The sequence below is a fragment of the Harpia harpyja genome, chromosome Z (genome assembly GCF_026419915.1).
Source record: "Harpia harpyja isolate bHarHar1 chromosome Z, bHarHar1 primary haplotype, whole genome shotgun sequence".
NCBI classification, from domain to species: Eukaryota; Metazoa; Chordata; class Aves; order Accipitriformes; family Accipitridae; genus Harpia; species Harpia harpyja.
The window spans coordinates 9534499-9546816 of NC_068969.1; the positions used below are offsets into that span (position 1 = coordinate 9534499).

The window sequence follows — 12318 nt, forward strand, 5'->3', positions numbered from 1 at the left end:
TCAATCTTAGCAATATCACTTCTAGGATGCTACTTCCCAACCTCACATGCTGTGACATTGAAATGTGCTTTATTGAAAAGCGAGTCCAGGACATAGATGCAGTGCAAAAAATTTTTTAAATATATGTCTGCTTAATATGAGATTCAGATCACAAAAACCATTCGAGGGAGAAAGGCAGAACTTAAAACATCAGCAGTTATAAGAGTGGAACACTAACTTTTGTAGCATACTAGATCAGCAAAACTTACAACAAACTATAATTCATCTACTAGGACCCTGGGTTCTAACAGTTGGAGGATAGAGATAGCAATAAATAATAGAAAATAAAATTTGCAGTAAGCCAAAACACAAAGGCCTGATGATCATGCCATCTTTGGCAATGAAATGGACCATATGTCTACATATCTTTTGCATTTCTAGCTATAACAACTTACAGACTGTTCTGTTTAAAGCTTGTATCATTTTAATCATTAAGTAAACTTTTCCAAATATGAAGTAATGAAAAAGAAAGAAGATTCCACCCAGGTGTGGGTGAAAGTGCTTACTTGACCCAAATTCCAGGCTGTCATTTGCATATTAACCAATTTTAAGCTGAGCTCATAATGTTTGTTACCCCATTCTCCTAAGAGTGATCAGACATCTATTGAAAAAGAAGGTCTGTAGAACTGTTAATTACCTGAGTTTTGTGGCCTTGCTTTACTGTAGATTGCTATAGACTTAATGTGCAAGCTTTACCTTGAATTGTTTCCAGCAGTTTTAAATATTTTCATCAATGGGTTTCCAGTCATAGCCAACCAGCTTGAGAACTATAACTGCAGGTAGTCTGGCTAAAGTTAGAGTGCTGTATAAAATCTCCTTCTTGTTTACCCTAAACCACTGTGCTTAGGGGATTAAAAACTGGGCAGAGATTACTTCCTTCATTTGCCATAGCCTTTGTGATAGAATAGTAATATTGCATAATTTCTTGTGTAAAACATGCTCCTGCTGCAAAGTGTCCAACTACTTCATCAAGACAAGCATATTTTTGTTACTGCAAAAATATTTTTGGTCTACTTGCTAAGAAGCAAGTACACACAACTAAAGATTCCAAGAGGGCACAACCAGAAACAATCTACTCTTTTCTTTTTTATTGCATTGGCAATTAATAAGAAGAGTCATATACTTTGCTAAATATTCATGCAGAACTTCTTTTGCTAGTATTTATATGCAAAGAAAACACAAGCAGTTTAAAGTCCTTTCAGCTATTTCCACTTGACACCAGCAGGAGCCATGTAAGCATATGGAGAAATTTAGTAATAGATTGAACCTAGGTGATTTAGAGATTCCAAACTTTTTTTAATGACAAAATGTACTGTTGATAGGACTCAATCAAATATCACAGCTCCTTTGTTGAGTCTGTTAACTTTCACAGCCATCTTTTCTCAATGGCAAGAAAATGTCTACTGAATAGTTATGGTATAAATTAAAGCATTTAGAAGTACTAAGACATTAATGCAAATAGAATGGCACAATAGCCATACAGAGAATTAGTTGATGAGTTTATGTGGTACTTTTGATTCTAAAATACAGACATCCAATTAATTAGAAATGCTTTTTTTTTCTGTCTTTCTTTCTTTCTTTCTTTCTTTCTTTTTTTTTTCAGAGCTTTGGATTTGTTCATTTCTTGTTTTCCTGATGTCTCACATTTTATTTTAATGCTCTGTTTTCTTTCTTTTTCATTTTTGGTTTTTTAACCCATATTACGTTCCATTACTGTTATTGTATATTGGAGCTGTGAAAAATACACTTGAACTTGATCAAAGTTACTGTAATTCAAATGCGTTCTCAGACCTCAGTCAACATTCTTGCTGTGTTTGTTCTGGACTTCATGCCTACTCTATTTTATAAGCTCAGGGACTCTCCACCTATGGAACGTTCCCCTTGAAATCTGAAGTTCACTGAACTTGAACCTTTGGGCAAACCCGTGAATAGTTCACTTCCAATACCTGTGAAACATTGTGAATCAAACCTCTTTCATACAGCTCTAGTCTATGCAAATGCTATTATCCCATGCATTAATCTTGTATCTGAAATCTTCTGTCTGAGATTTGCTAATGTATTAGACAAGTAAATGCACCCCACTGTCCTTTGTCAGTGCTAAATTTAAGTTACAGACTGTTTCTTTAATGTGGTGATGAATATTGAAAGTTATTTATCTTGCTGGCAAGCAGGTGAATGAATGGTCCTGAATGAATATTTTTCCCTTGTTGATGTTTCTAAAATGGATTGAAATAGAAACCTTCTTATCTTCACATTCCTCCCAAAAGATACAGATTCCACTTATTGCGTTATGCCTGTTTCTGGTAATCATGCTAAAACATTAGTGTCTTTTAAAATTCTGAACAATGGTAGTGAATGACTATGGCTTAGAGATTTGAGACCTGGCCACTAATTCTTGAATCGAGCCAGTGTTTTCCCAACTGCGTGTATTCCGTAAACTGTGAAATTAAGCCTACCTTCTTTCTTGTCCAGCATAACTACTTTTATTTATTTTCTGTACTGTGGAGAAATATTGTTTCTAAAGCACTATCTTTAGATTAATCTTTCATGCATGAGGACTGCAAATATATATCCTCAAAAGAGCTCTTTGTTGACTTAGCTCCTCTCCTAATAAAGTTAGTGGGAGGTTTATGATTGACTTTGGGGAGAGCAGTGTTCTGGTGTTACAGTCTACTTCTGAAATTCCACCCTTCACACACCATTGAGGTTAAGTAGCTGCCTCTTCTGAATGCATTAGCTCTACTCAATTCTTTGCCAGCATCATCAGCTTTTCACATTGCATTTGCCAATTTTTGGCTTTCTAGCAGATCAAAGGTTGGAATTGAGTTGTTTCAACTTCCTTTTTGACAGATTTTCTGTTACTGGGGGTGTATGTAGCTTAGGTTCCCCTATTAGAATGAATATCCTGCGTTTGCATTAGGGAATGATGTTCATTCCAAACTGATTTGGGCTTCTTTGCTTTTTTAAAAACTAAACTTCAAGCCAGCATTTCTGCAAATCTCTCCTCTTCTTCAGCCCCACAGAACAGTACTAATGTGTGGCCAGAATGAGATTCAGACACATCTAAGCATCTCTTGAAATATCAGAGTGCATTTTCACAGTGTCTTGGACAACTACTACTGCATGGAACTGCTTTCCTCTCTAAAACAGCAGAGAGATTTTGCTGCATGTGCAGAGTGTAGCAGAAAGCATTTTTTTTCATGTCTCTGTGCAGCCCATTTGCAGCAGGAAAGGTTTTGAATTAAAAGCAAAGCCATGATGATTGCTGTATTGGAAGCCATACTACTTTTTTTTTTTTTTTTTTTTTACACAAACGTCACAGAAAATTCAAGAAACAATGATAAAATATTTGCTGATTTAGACCAACAATAGAAATACATTAAAGATTTAACGCCGAGGTACGTATTTGGCAATACTGAAGAGAAACTGAGCTATATCAAGGTTTGCGTTGAAACTTATGTTTAAACTCCGAAGCGCAGTAATTAAAGCTCTGCCTGTAGCAAGTAATTCACTTGAGGTTAAAATAGTGCATGCATGTATGGAGGGAAGCACTGATTTGGGTTTACCTTGTTTTATGCAGTTTATACGTCTGACCTACGAAAAGCTAACAGTCCTACCTCTAAATCCAGTTCCCAATTAAAAACACAATTTGAAAAGCTTTAAGAGACCTGTGGGGCCTCTTTTACAGAAGTTTCTGGTCCCATCCCCCAATGAACAAATTAAAAAATACTACCTGGTCCCCTGTTGGTCCTCCAGGCTGACACTGTGTTTTCACTAATACATCATTAGGGTAATGACATTGTGCTGATGTTTTTCTCCAAACACAGGAGAAGCCATCAGGAGCAACAAAGTTCTATGCCTTTGCAAACTTAGTTATAAGGAAAACTTTCAAGAATGGGCTATAAAAACACCATTCTTGTTCTTTTTGTGTTTGTTTATAATTATTTATGTCCTCGCTTTCTGTACACCTTTGTTTTGTTTTGCATGAAACAAATGCATAAAAATGAAAGCAGATAACATCGCATAAGTTGAGACTACATTCATTTAGAAGTTATGTAAGCCATTATAACAACTTGAAGGTTTTACCCATTTAGAAGTCACTTGGAATTAAAGTAATTAACTTATTGCTGTATCCTAAAATAAAAAAATAAAATTGTATCTTATTATTTTTCAGGCAATCAACTGTTACCTAATAGATAACAATGGGTTTATTTTAGTGTCTGAAGACTATAGGCAGGTAAGTGAAAGGTTTTTATTTAGTCTTCTCATGTAACACATTCATATAAATTACTTGTGTTTTAAGTAGGCCATTATCTTAAAATGTTAAGGAATTAGTAACATAAAATTAAAAAAATTCCTTCAACAAAGACTACAAGTTGTTTCTCACAGGAGCTCAGTTTCTGTCTCCCATTGGGGCAGGGTCTGCTCTTAAACTCATAAATGTTCTCTTAAAGGGCTTTTTTGCTGCAGAAGTGTCTGTCTTCCATAAGACATTTTTACCCCAAGAAAAAAAAGATTCTCTGTGGCATTTTTGCCACAAGGAAATGTTGGGGAGGGAGGACGCTGGGGACACAGAGCTTTTACATTCCAACTGGAGATAATGAAATTTTACAGAGCTGTTAGCTGAGGAGTTTGTTTTCTGAAGTGGATTATAGTCATTGAAGGATTAAAACTAAGCACTCAGCATCACAACAGAGAGGACAAGGATCATGATTAATGAGAAGATCATTCAAAACATTAATTTGCTTTGTCTTCATGGAAAATTATTGAAAAATGAATGTATAATCGCTCAATCCTGCAAACCTTATTTATGAAGGAACCATCACTATTCTCATTTAGTTTTGCCTGAAAACTGCTGGCATGGTGCCCTAATTATGCCAGAATTGTCTGAAGCTGAATTTCTTTTATGTGTTGGGATTGTGCATAGGAATATCTACGCTCCTACTTAGCCCTCAGGTGAATTAAAAATGTTATGACTAGCTTGGTTACTGAGAAACAGCTATCAGAAAGAGCTCTGGCTAACTTGGAAGAGTGACTGGAGAAGAGATAAAAAACTCAAAGTGAATGGCAGAAAAGAAGCCAAGTAAAAAGATACAGATATTATTCACCTTTGCATAGTGCAAAATTAATTACATGTTTTCTCATGATCCCTCTCTCCCTTGCTCCATTTTTGTTGAGACTTCAAAAAGTCTATTAGCACGTAATAAACAAGGGAAATACAATTTTTCTGAAACTATTATCCTTCCAAAGTGTACTAGAGCATTAACTGTTAAGCATGTTGTACTGTGTCATGCAATAGTCATTCTTCATGATATGTTTTCTGATATGCAAAACCAAGCACTGAAATTGATTATTTGTTTCACTTTATTAAATTTATTGCTTCCATCCCTTGAGAATGCCAAGCATGTTCTGAATATAATTCCAGGACGTACCTAAAAAATAATATGAACTAAAGATGTAACTTTGCTTAAATATTAACTGCATTATGTTAGAGGCAGCTGTTTGGGTTTTTTTTCCCTTTTATCTCTCTGTCAAATCTGTATTTTCTACTTAGTTGAGCAATGACCTAAGAAAAACGTTCATTGTAGAATAATCTTGATACATTTAAACATTTTTGTCTCATTATTCACCCTGTTGTTATTATTCACATGTACTGAGTTGTGGCTTGTGTAACTGATTTGCTAGTTGATAGTTGGCTACAGCCAATAAATATGATTAGGAAGAGATTTTTCCTTTGGTAGGTTACCTGATACTAGCCATTACATATTCCTTTGAAGAATATAGCGTGGACAACCGTTGGACCAGAACTAGGCTAGAAATGTGTTATGGCCTAGTTTTTTTATTTATGACGGATCTAAGCCTAAAATGGACAGTAAGGTTGTCTCTATGTTTCTATAACGCTGTAGTAAGATTATGATAATTACAATAGTGGAGGTTTATTTTTATATGTGTGTGTGTATGTATATACTCTATATTTATTGTGGATAGAGAAGGAGTAGGGAAGTGGGGTGGCACATTATCAATTACCTGTCTGGGGTTGCTTCAGCGCTTTTTTTCTAAAAATGACATGAACTGCTCTAAGCATCTTGTTCTTCATCTGAATTGCAACTAAATCCTGATATATTAAAAATTAATGATAATCTGTGTGTTACTGCTTTGCGCGAGAACTAGCATTTACAAATGGAGCTTTTGTGGAGAGAACTGTCACTGAAATGTCTTTATAAGACTGAAGCACAACTTGATAAATCAGGTTTATTAGTATCTAAGGTTATACTAGTCATTTATGGTTTAGGTTTTTTGACATTGACTGCCTCTCCAATAGTTAGGATAATCTTTCTTCATCAGTCAGCTAGGGCTATTGAAGGTAGTTTTTTTAGTCACATAAGCTACAAATGTTCCTCTTGTTTCTAGGAGACTTTACGAGACTTTACACACCCGCATGTTTTGGAAAATGTTCCAAGTTTCCCCTGAGTAAAAAAAAAAAAAGGCAATACTTGCTTTTTAGGTGGAGGAATGCCTATTTTTGGCTAGGGCTGTAACTTTTCTGCCTGCGAACTCCCAGGTGCATACTTGAGGTCAGCTAAGTTCCTTGTAATGGAATTGGGGTTTAGTTCATACAAAACCTATGGAATCCATGCAATTTGAGAGTGTAGTGCCCTTTCCCCCCCCCATAAATTGTGGGATTTCTCCCTTTAAACAATGCAGAGAACATACCCAATCCTTCTGGGAGTCGAGGGTCTAAAATAAAAAATGTCTTCCCAAACTAGAAAAATGCTGTGCATGCAAGATTTTCCACTGTCATATGAATGGCTGCGGATGATGGAGTCACTTCCGTATTACATACCAAATTTGTAAGATGAATGTTTGTTTTTCTCAACAGAGATTTATTTTTATTAGTCCACATCTACTGAACAAGGACAAAATGAGTAATTCATCAGGCTGAGTGGTTTTAAGTATGAAATGACTCTGAATGGAGTTAAAATTTATAGGATTGATGAAAAGTACTGTTCCAGCTCCTTAAACAGGTCATGCAGGAATTATAAACAATGCTTTTTAATGACTGTTTATTAAATCCTCTCACAACCTGTTTATATCTTTTTTGAGTAACATTTTAATCACAAGGGTTTGTGATCAGATTAGTGTGTTTTCTTTACAAGCTTTAGGTTTGGATGGCTTTTATTTCTGATATTAGATGTTATATAATGTACCTCAATATATTGTTTAAGCTCTCGCATCTGCTCTGGGGTAATAATGTAATCCCTGTAACTTGCCATGACTGTGAAGTCCTCTTCAGTTTTTATGTAGCAGTAGTCCTGAAAACCTATCTATGTAACTGCAAAGCCACTCTTGTCAGATCCTAGAATATGCCAGTTTAAATTGCATCTAGCGTTGTTTTGCATTTATCTACGCTTCTGGTAATTTCTTGCATTTTCCCCTTATAGACTGGTTACTTTTTTGGGGAGGTTGAAGGGGCTGTGATGAACAAGTTACTAACAATGGGCTCCTTTAAGAGGTAAGAATTAACTCAACTTTCTCTCTCTTAAAAAATGTTGTAACAACAAAATGAAATAAAACTAACCCAAAGTCATGTAAAAGAAGGCCAAGACTGGCAGTGTGGCTGGATTCTCATTTATACCTCTTTTCCATATGATCTGAGTGTAACTCGATGCCATGCACATTGAATGTTAAGAGTATTGGAGACAGCCTACAGTGTGTTTCTTGTTAAAAAGAACAGTTTATTTGCTTACGATGCTAAAGCTGAGCGCCTCTCCTGTTCCTGCTGTGCTCAAGCGGAAAAAGGATTGGGCCATATGTACTACTGAACAGTTTTAAATGGCTCTAAAGCAGATCATTGATGCAACATTAAACATTTTGACCTGTAAAAAGTTGGAGATTGCTCAAACTAGGTAGTGCAAAATGCCCTACTGTTAAAGGGGAGGAGTGTTCTTCCAGTAAATCATTTTCATTCACATGCTAACTCACCTTTGCACATTGTTGTGACTGTTGACCTGGTCTTACTATCGTGATGACAATAAAAACGAATAGTGATTTTATGTGTTGTCCTTTGAAATAAATTATGCATCCTGGGGAAGTAAAAAAGAACTTTTCCCTTTAACCTGTAACTCAACACTGGAGTCTTCATGGCTTTCACATGGTCTAAGAACTGTTCCTTACCCTTTTGTCCTCTTACAGCATGAGAGAAGTGCTGACCATACATATTACACTTTTCCCTTTTATTTTCCTATGCATTTCTAGTATAAAAAAATGACACATCACTGATCGCATCAACCACTGAATTTAGTTATTACATGCGAGGGTGTATAGAGACCCTCCCAAAACAGATGGTTTGTGTGCTTCCTTGGTAAACCAGCGCTCTTAAAGGCAGAAAGCTTTCCATGCTGCCTCTGCGCATTATAGCTGAATACCACTCCCAGTAAATGACTGACCTGAAATGGAAAGATCTAGCACTCACTGAATCATCCCAAATCCTAGTTTTCTGAGGGTGGCAACCTTTTTGTGTTTAGCACTACATTCTTAACATATGCTGTAAAAGGAAATGAAGTAATACATATTTGTAGACTGGGTTCTCCGATGAAAAGATCTGTTTATACAAGAGATGAAGCATTTTATTTAATGCAAACAAAACCATACAGTCACAATCAAGGGATAACGCTTTAATTTGTCCCAATTTGTTTTGTCCTGCCTAGCAAAGCATTTCAAACAGAATATTGATGGTAGTATGCACCACCATTGAGAAAACAAAGACTGCGTGGCTCGAGTATTCCATCTAAACTGCGGCGGGCGCCAATTTGACGTGCATCATTGGCTTATGATTTTGCTGGTCTTGAGCTCTGAGGGAGTTACAGATAATGAAGCCACTAGCTCAGTGCAACTGAGCTGCACGCTAAAAAAAATGTAAACACAATGAGCCGATTATTTAAACACAATAAATTGGCAATTGGCAATCAATTAAAAATGGGAGAGAATCAAAGTGGTGCAATTGCACTAAATGAGCCACCTGCTTTTCTTGCTGTACAGCAGATAGTTCTGTGCAGCAACAACAAGAAAACAAAACAAAAACTGTCTTTGAGCTGTCCTAGATGAGGCCTTTAAAATAAATTAGTCCAGCAATATGAAGAAGAAATCTTTGCTAGCTCTCATGAAAAATAGTCAGACACATTTACCGTATTTTTAAGATTACTAATTTGTTTGGGTGGCGTTGTGTTTTGCTTTTCCAAAATTTATTTATAAGGAATAAGAAGGAGAGAAAAAAAGCACTGAATAATGCAGTGGAAATATCTACTGCCAGTACCATTTCCCAGAGAGCACAATATAGATGTTGCATGCATTATACTGGTGATTGCTGCTCTTACCACAGAGACAAAATCAGAGAGCAAGCTCTGTTCTTTAGCCTTTTATTCTGATAATATCCGGAGCCAACCTTTCTTGCAATTTGCTTCTTACGTGGCATTTACTGTCCAGCAGGTGAGTTACATAGCTTTGCCCTGTTTGATCCGGTCTTGCTCCTTTTTCATTTAGTTTAGAAGTAGAAGGTTCTACAGTGCCTGATCTTCCCTGTAGAAGAGTTTCCTAACATCCCCAGTAACCATGGGGATGGGAGTCCTTTCTTCCTTTTGCACCACTAATCTGAGTGGCAGTGCAGATATGCACTACCACCTCACTGATTCATGCCAGCTTTCAGGCTCTCTGTCCACAAAAGGAATGAAATAACCCTTTGTGCGTTCTCTCAGCTACCACTAATTTGGAGGGATATAGAAGTTCTTTTTAGGATTGAGCTGGAAGTGTTAAACAAAAGGGGGTTGTTTGCTGCTGACTATATTTCTTTTCAACCTGCAGCAGGATGAAATTCAATTTTTGTGTTTGCTGTTTATTTTTTAAAATGAACTTAAATACCTTCTTCCCTTCTCAATTTCTTTAAACTCAGTACTTCTTTTGAATAATGTGTGCATATGTATGTATGTATATTTTCTTAGTTTATAGGTTTTATGTTTAGGGAGAAAAATTATATCAGTGCCTCCACAGCAACGTGACATGTTGTGTGATTTAATTTAGCAAAATTATGTTTATCTTATACCCTGAATATTGCACACAGTTAAATAATTTGAATATAATTTCAATCTATTATTAAATAAATTAGTATGTGCTTATGGAAAAGTATCTGCTTCACATAAGTTGGAAAAAAGTTTCTTTATAGTTTCCTCAGCACTTTGTTTACATAAAAACAGTGAAAAATAGATTCAACTGCTCAAAGCATGAAAATCTAAAAAACCCCACATTAATATCAGAAAAATTAAGGGCTATCAGAGCAATGAGATTCCCAAAGAAAGGAACTTAATAAATCTGTAAGAGAAAATTATGTATCTCTTGACTTCAAAACCCTTTCATCCTTTCCAGTAGGAGGAAAACTAAGCAATTCTATAAGACAAATATGGAAACAGCATCATTTCCTCTTAACAGTTCTGTTTCCACCAGGCATCCTCTTGGCCTCTGAAGAAGAATCTATGCTTTGGTATTTAATCATGTTGTCAGGATATATGACTGAAATGGTGCACCCCTGAATTCCAGCTTTCCCAGATGCTAAGGCTCGCTCAAATAAGTTCTTGTTGCTCTCAGAGCTTCTCTTGTTTCTCAGTTTTTCTGGCTCTGTTCCTTTACCTTTACTCACATGATTCTTAGTGAAGAATGCCTACTCTCTGTGCCCTTATAGCACGGGACAGTCCAAATCCTTCACCTCTGTTCTCCAAATGCATGCACATAGGGGCAGACTTTCATCTCTCTGTCTTGATTTGCTTTATAAGCAAAACCTAGCAAGTGTTTTGCCTCCAGGTTGTAAGATTGTAAAAAAAATCAGAACTCTTTACCAAGCTACCTGCAAAGAGCAGAACATTCTTAAAGCCAAATCATGAAAACAGTAACTAGTTGCTCACCAACAGGATGCTGATTTCCACTGAGGCAGCACAGCCTCCAAAGGAAGGATATTTTTCTGTTTAGTTTAGGCCACTCTTTCTTATTTAAGCATTCATTTCAATAAGATATTCTTAAATTTTTGATGAAGGTGTTAAATGGACACCTATATTTAAAATTTGTGTTTATTTTCATGTTGATTTTTATAGTCATCGATTTGACCTTCTATTAATTTGTCAGTGTTTCTGAATGTAGATGTATACTTTGGAGAAGATCGGTGATAGACTGAAGGATCAATTCAAATTGGAGTTAGTGGATTTGGTGTTGGACAAATACAACTGTGATGCAGCAGTTCTTCAATGTAGCGGTTCTTATATTATAAAAAATTTCCCTATCTTTAGTGATGATTTATTTAGTAAAAGAAAAAGTAAGCTCAAAATATACCTTACATTTATGACATGAATACCACAAAAAACAGTCAGGTAGATGAATAGGCATTTTTTGTATGGGCAGGCAGAAGACATTCAAGGTAGGAAAATGAGCAGACTATTTCCAATAATTATCTTCTGTATTAGCATCATGTGCACTGCAGAGCATGTATGATGCCTGCACCCTTGATCTTCAATTTCTAAATGAATAATCTGTAATTGTACTGCCCTGAAGAATGACATTCCATTTTCACCAACAAAACAGCTGTCAGAAAGGCAGCAATATAGCAGACTGTCTAGTACAGGTTTCCAAGTAGGTACAAAAGGACCAAACAATATCTGTCACTTCCCTCTTGTCATTACCAACAAGAAGAGCCCTGTTCTGATTTTTTTTTTTTTTTTTTTGCATTTACCAGATGTGAATCTGGTACCTGTGCTCTGAAACTCCCGCACTGCTGTGTGGTATGTTTTCTGCTCATATTTTGTCCATTTGACATCTAAACTTAATGTCTTAAAACTGAGTTTGGGCATTGTTAGAGTTTATATCTCTGTAGATATTGCCACTGATTTAATGCAGTGTATTAGTATATGGGAATCATTTTACCCACTTAAGGAGAAACACAGGCATGTGTGCTATGTAAATGAGTTGTCATTCTGTATACTGGAAATACAGGTTGAGTTGTACTTTTTATACATGTTATGCTTTGGAGCACCTTGACAATTGGGAGCAGCTGAACAATAAAGGCAAAGATATGTGATGACAAGTTTGTTTTGTCAAAATGCTGTAATTTATTTTTATGCTTTTCATTGATTTTCTTGGTGCTGAAAGGTATTAGTCTGACAGCTTCTGGACACTAATAATCTGTCCGTCAATGAAGGTGCGAGAGCCAGAGCAGCAACAGTATGGGATTTCTTACAGTGCCCT

The 12318-nt window shown here is 36.1% G+C and overlaps 1 protein-coding gene across 5 annotated transcripts in view; it reads left to right on the forward strand.

Moving 5' to 3' along the window:
* The window catches only part of CACNA2D3 (calcium voltage-gated channel auxiliary subunit alpha2delta 3), a 478462-nt gene that overhangs the window by 432701 nt on the left and 33443 nt on the right, over positions 1-12318 (forward strand). For 4 of the 5 annotated variants that reach the window (XR_008233513.1, XM_052777209.1, XM_052777207.1 and 1 more), the window contains 2 exons: positions 4214-4276; positions 7482-7552. Coding sequence is in view for 3 of the 5 variants with exons in the window: in XM_052777209.1 (XP_052633169.1) it covers positions 4214-4276; positions 7482-7552 (134 nt within the window). In the remaining 2 variants the exon portion in view is untranslated. Of the gene's footprint in view, positions 1-4213; positions 4277-7481; positions 7553-11809; positions 11856-12318 lie in introns of all 5 variants that reach the window. The other variant, XR_008233512.1, reaches the window with a different exon arrangement.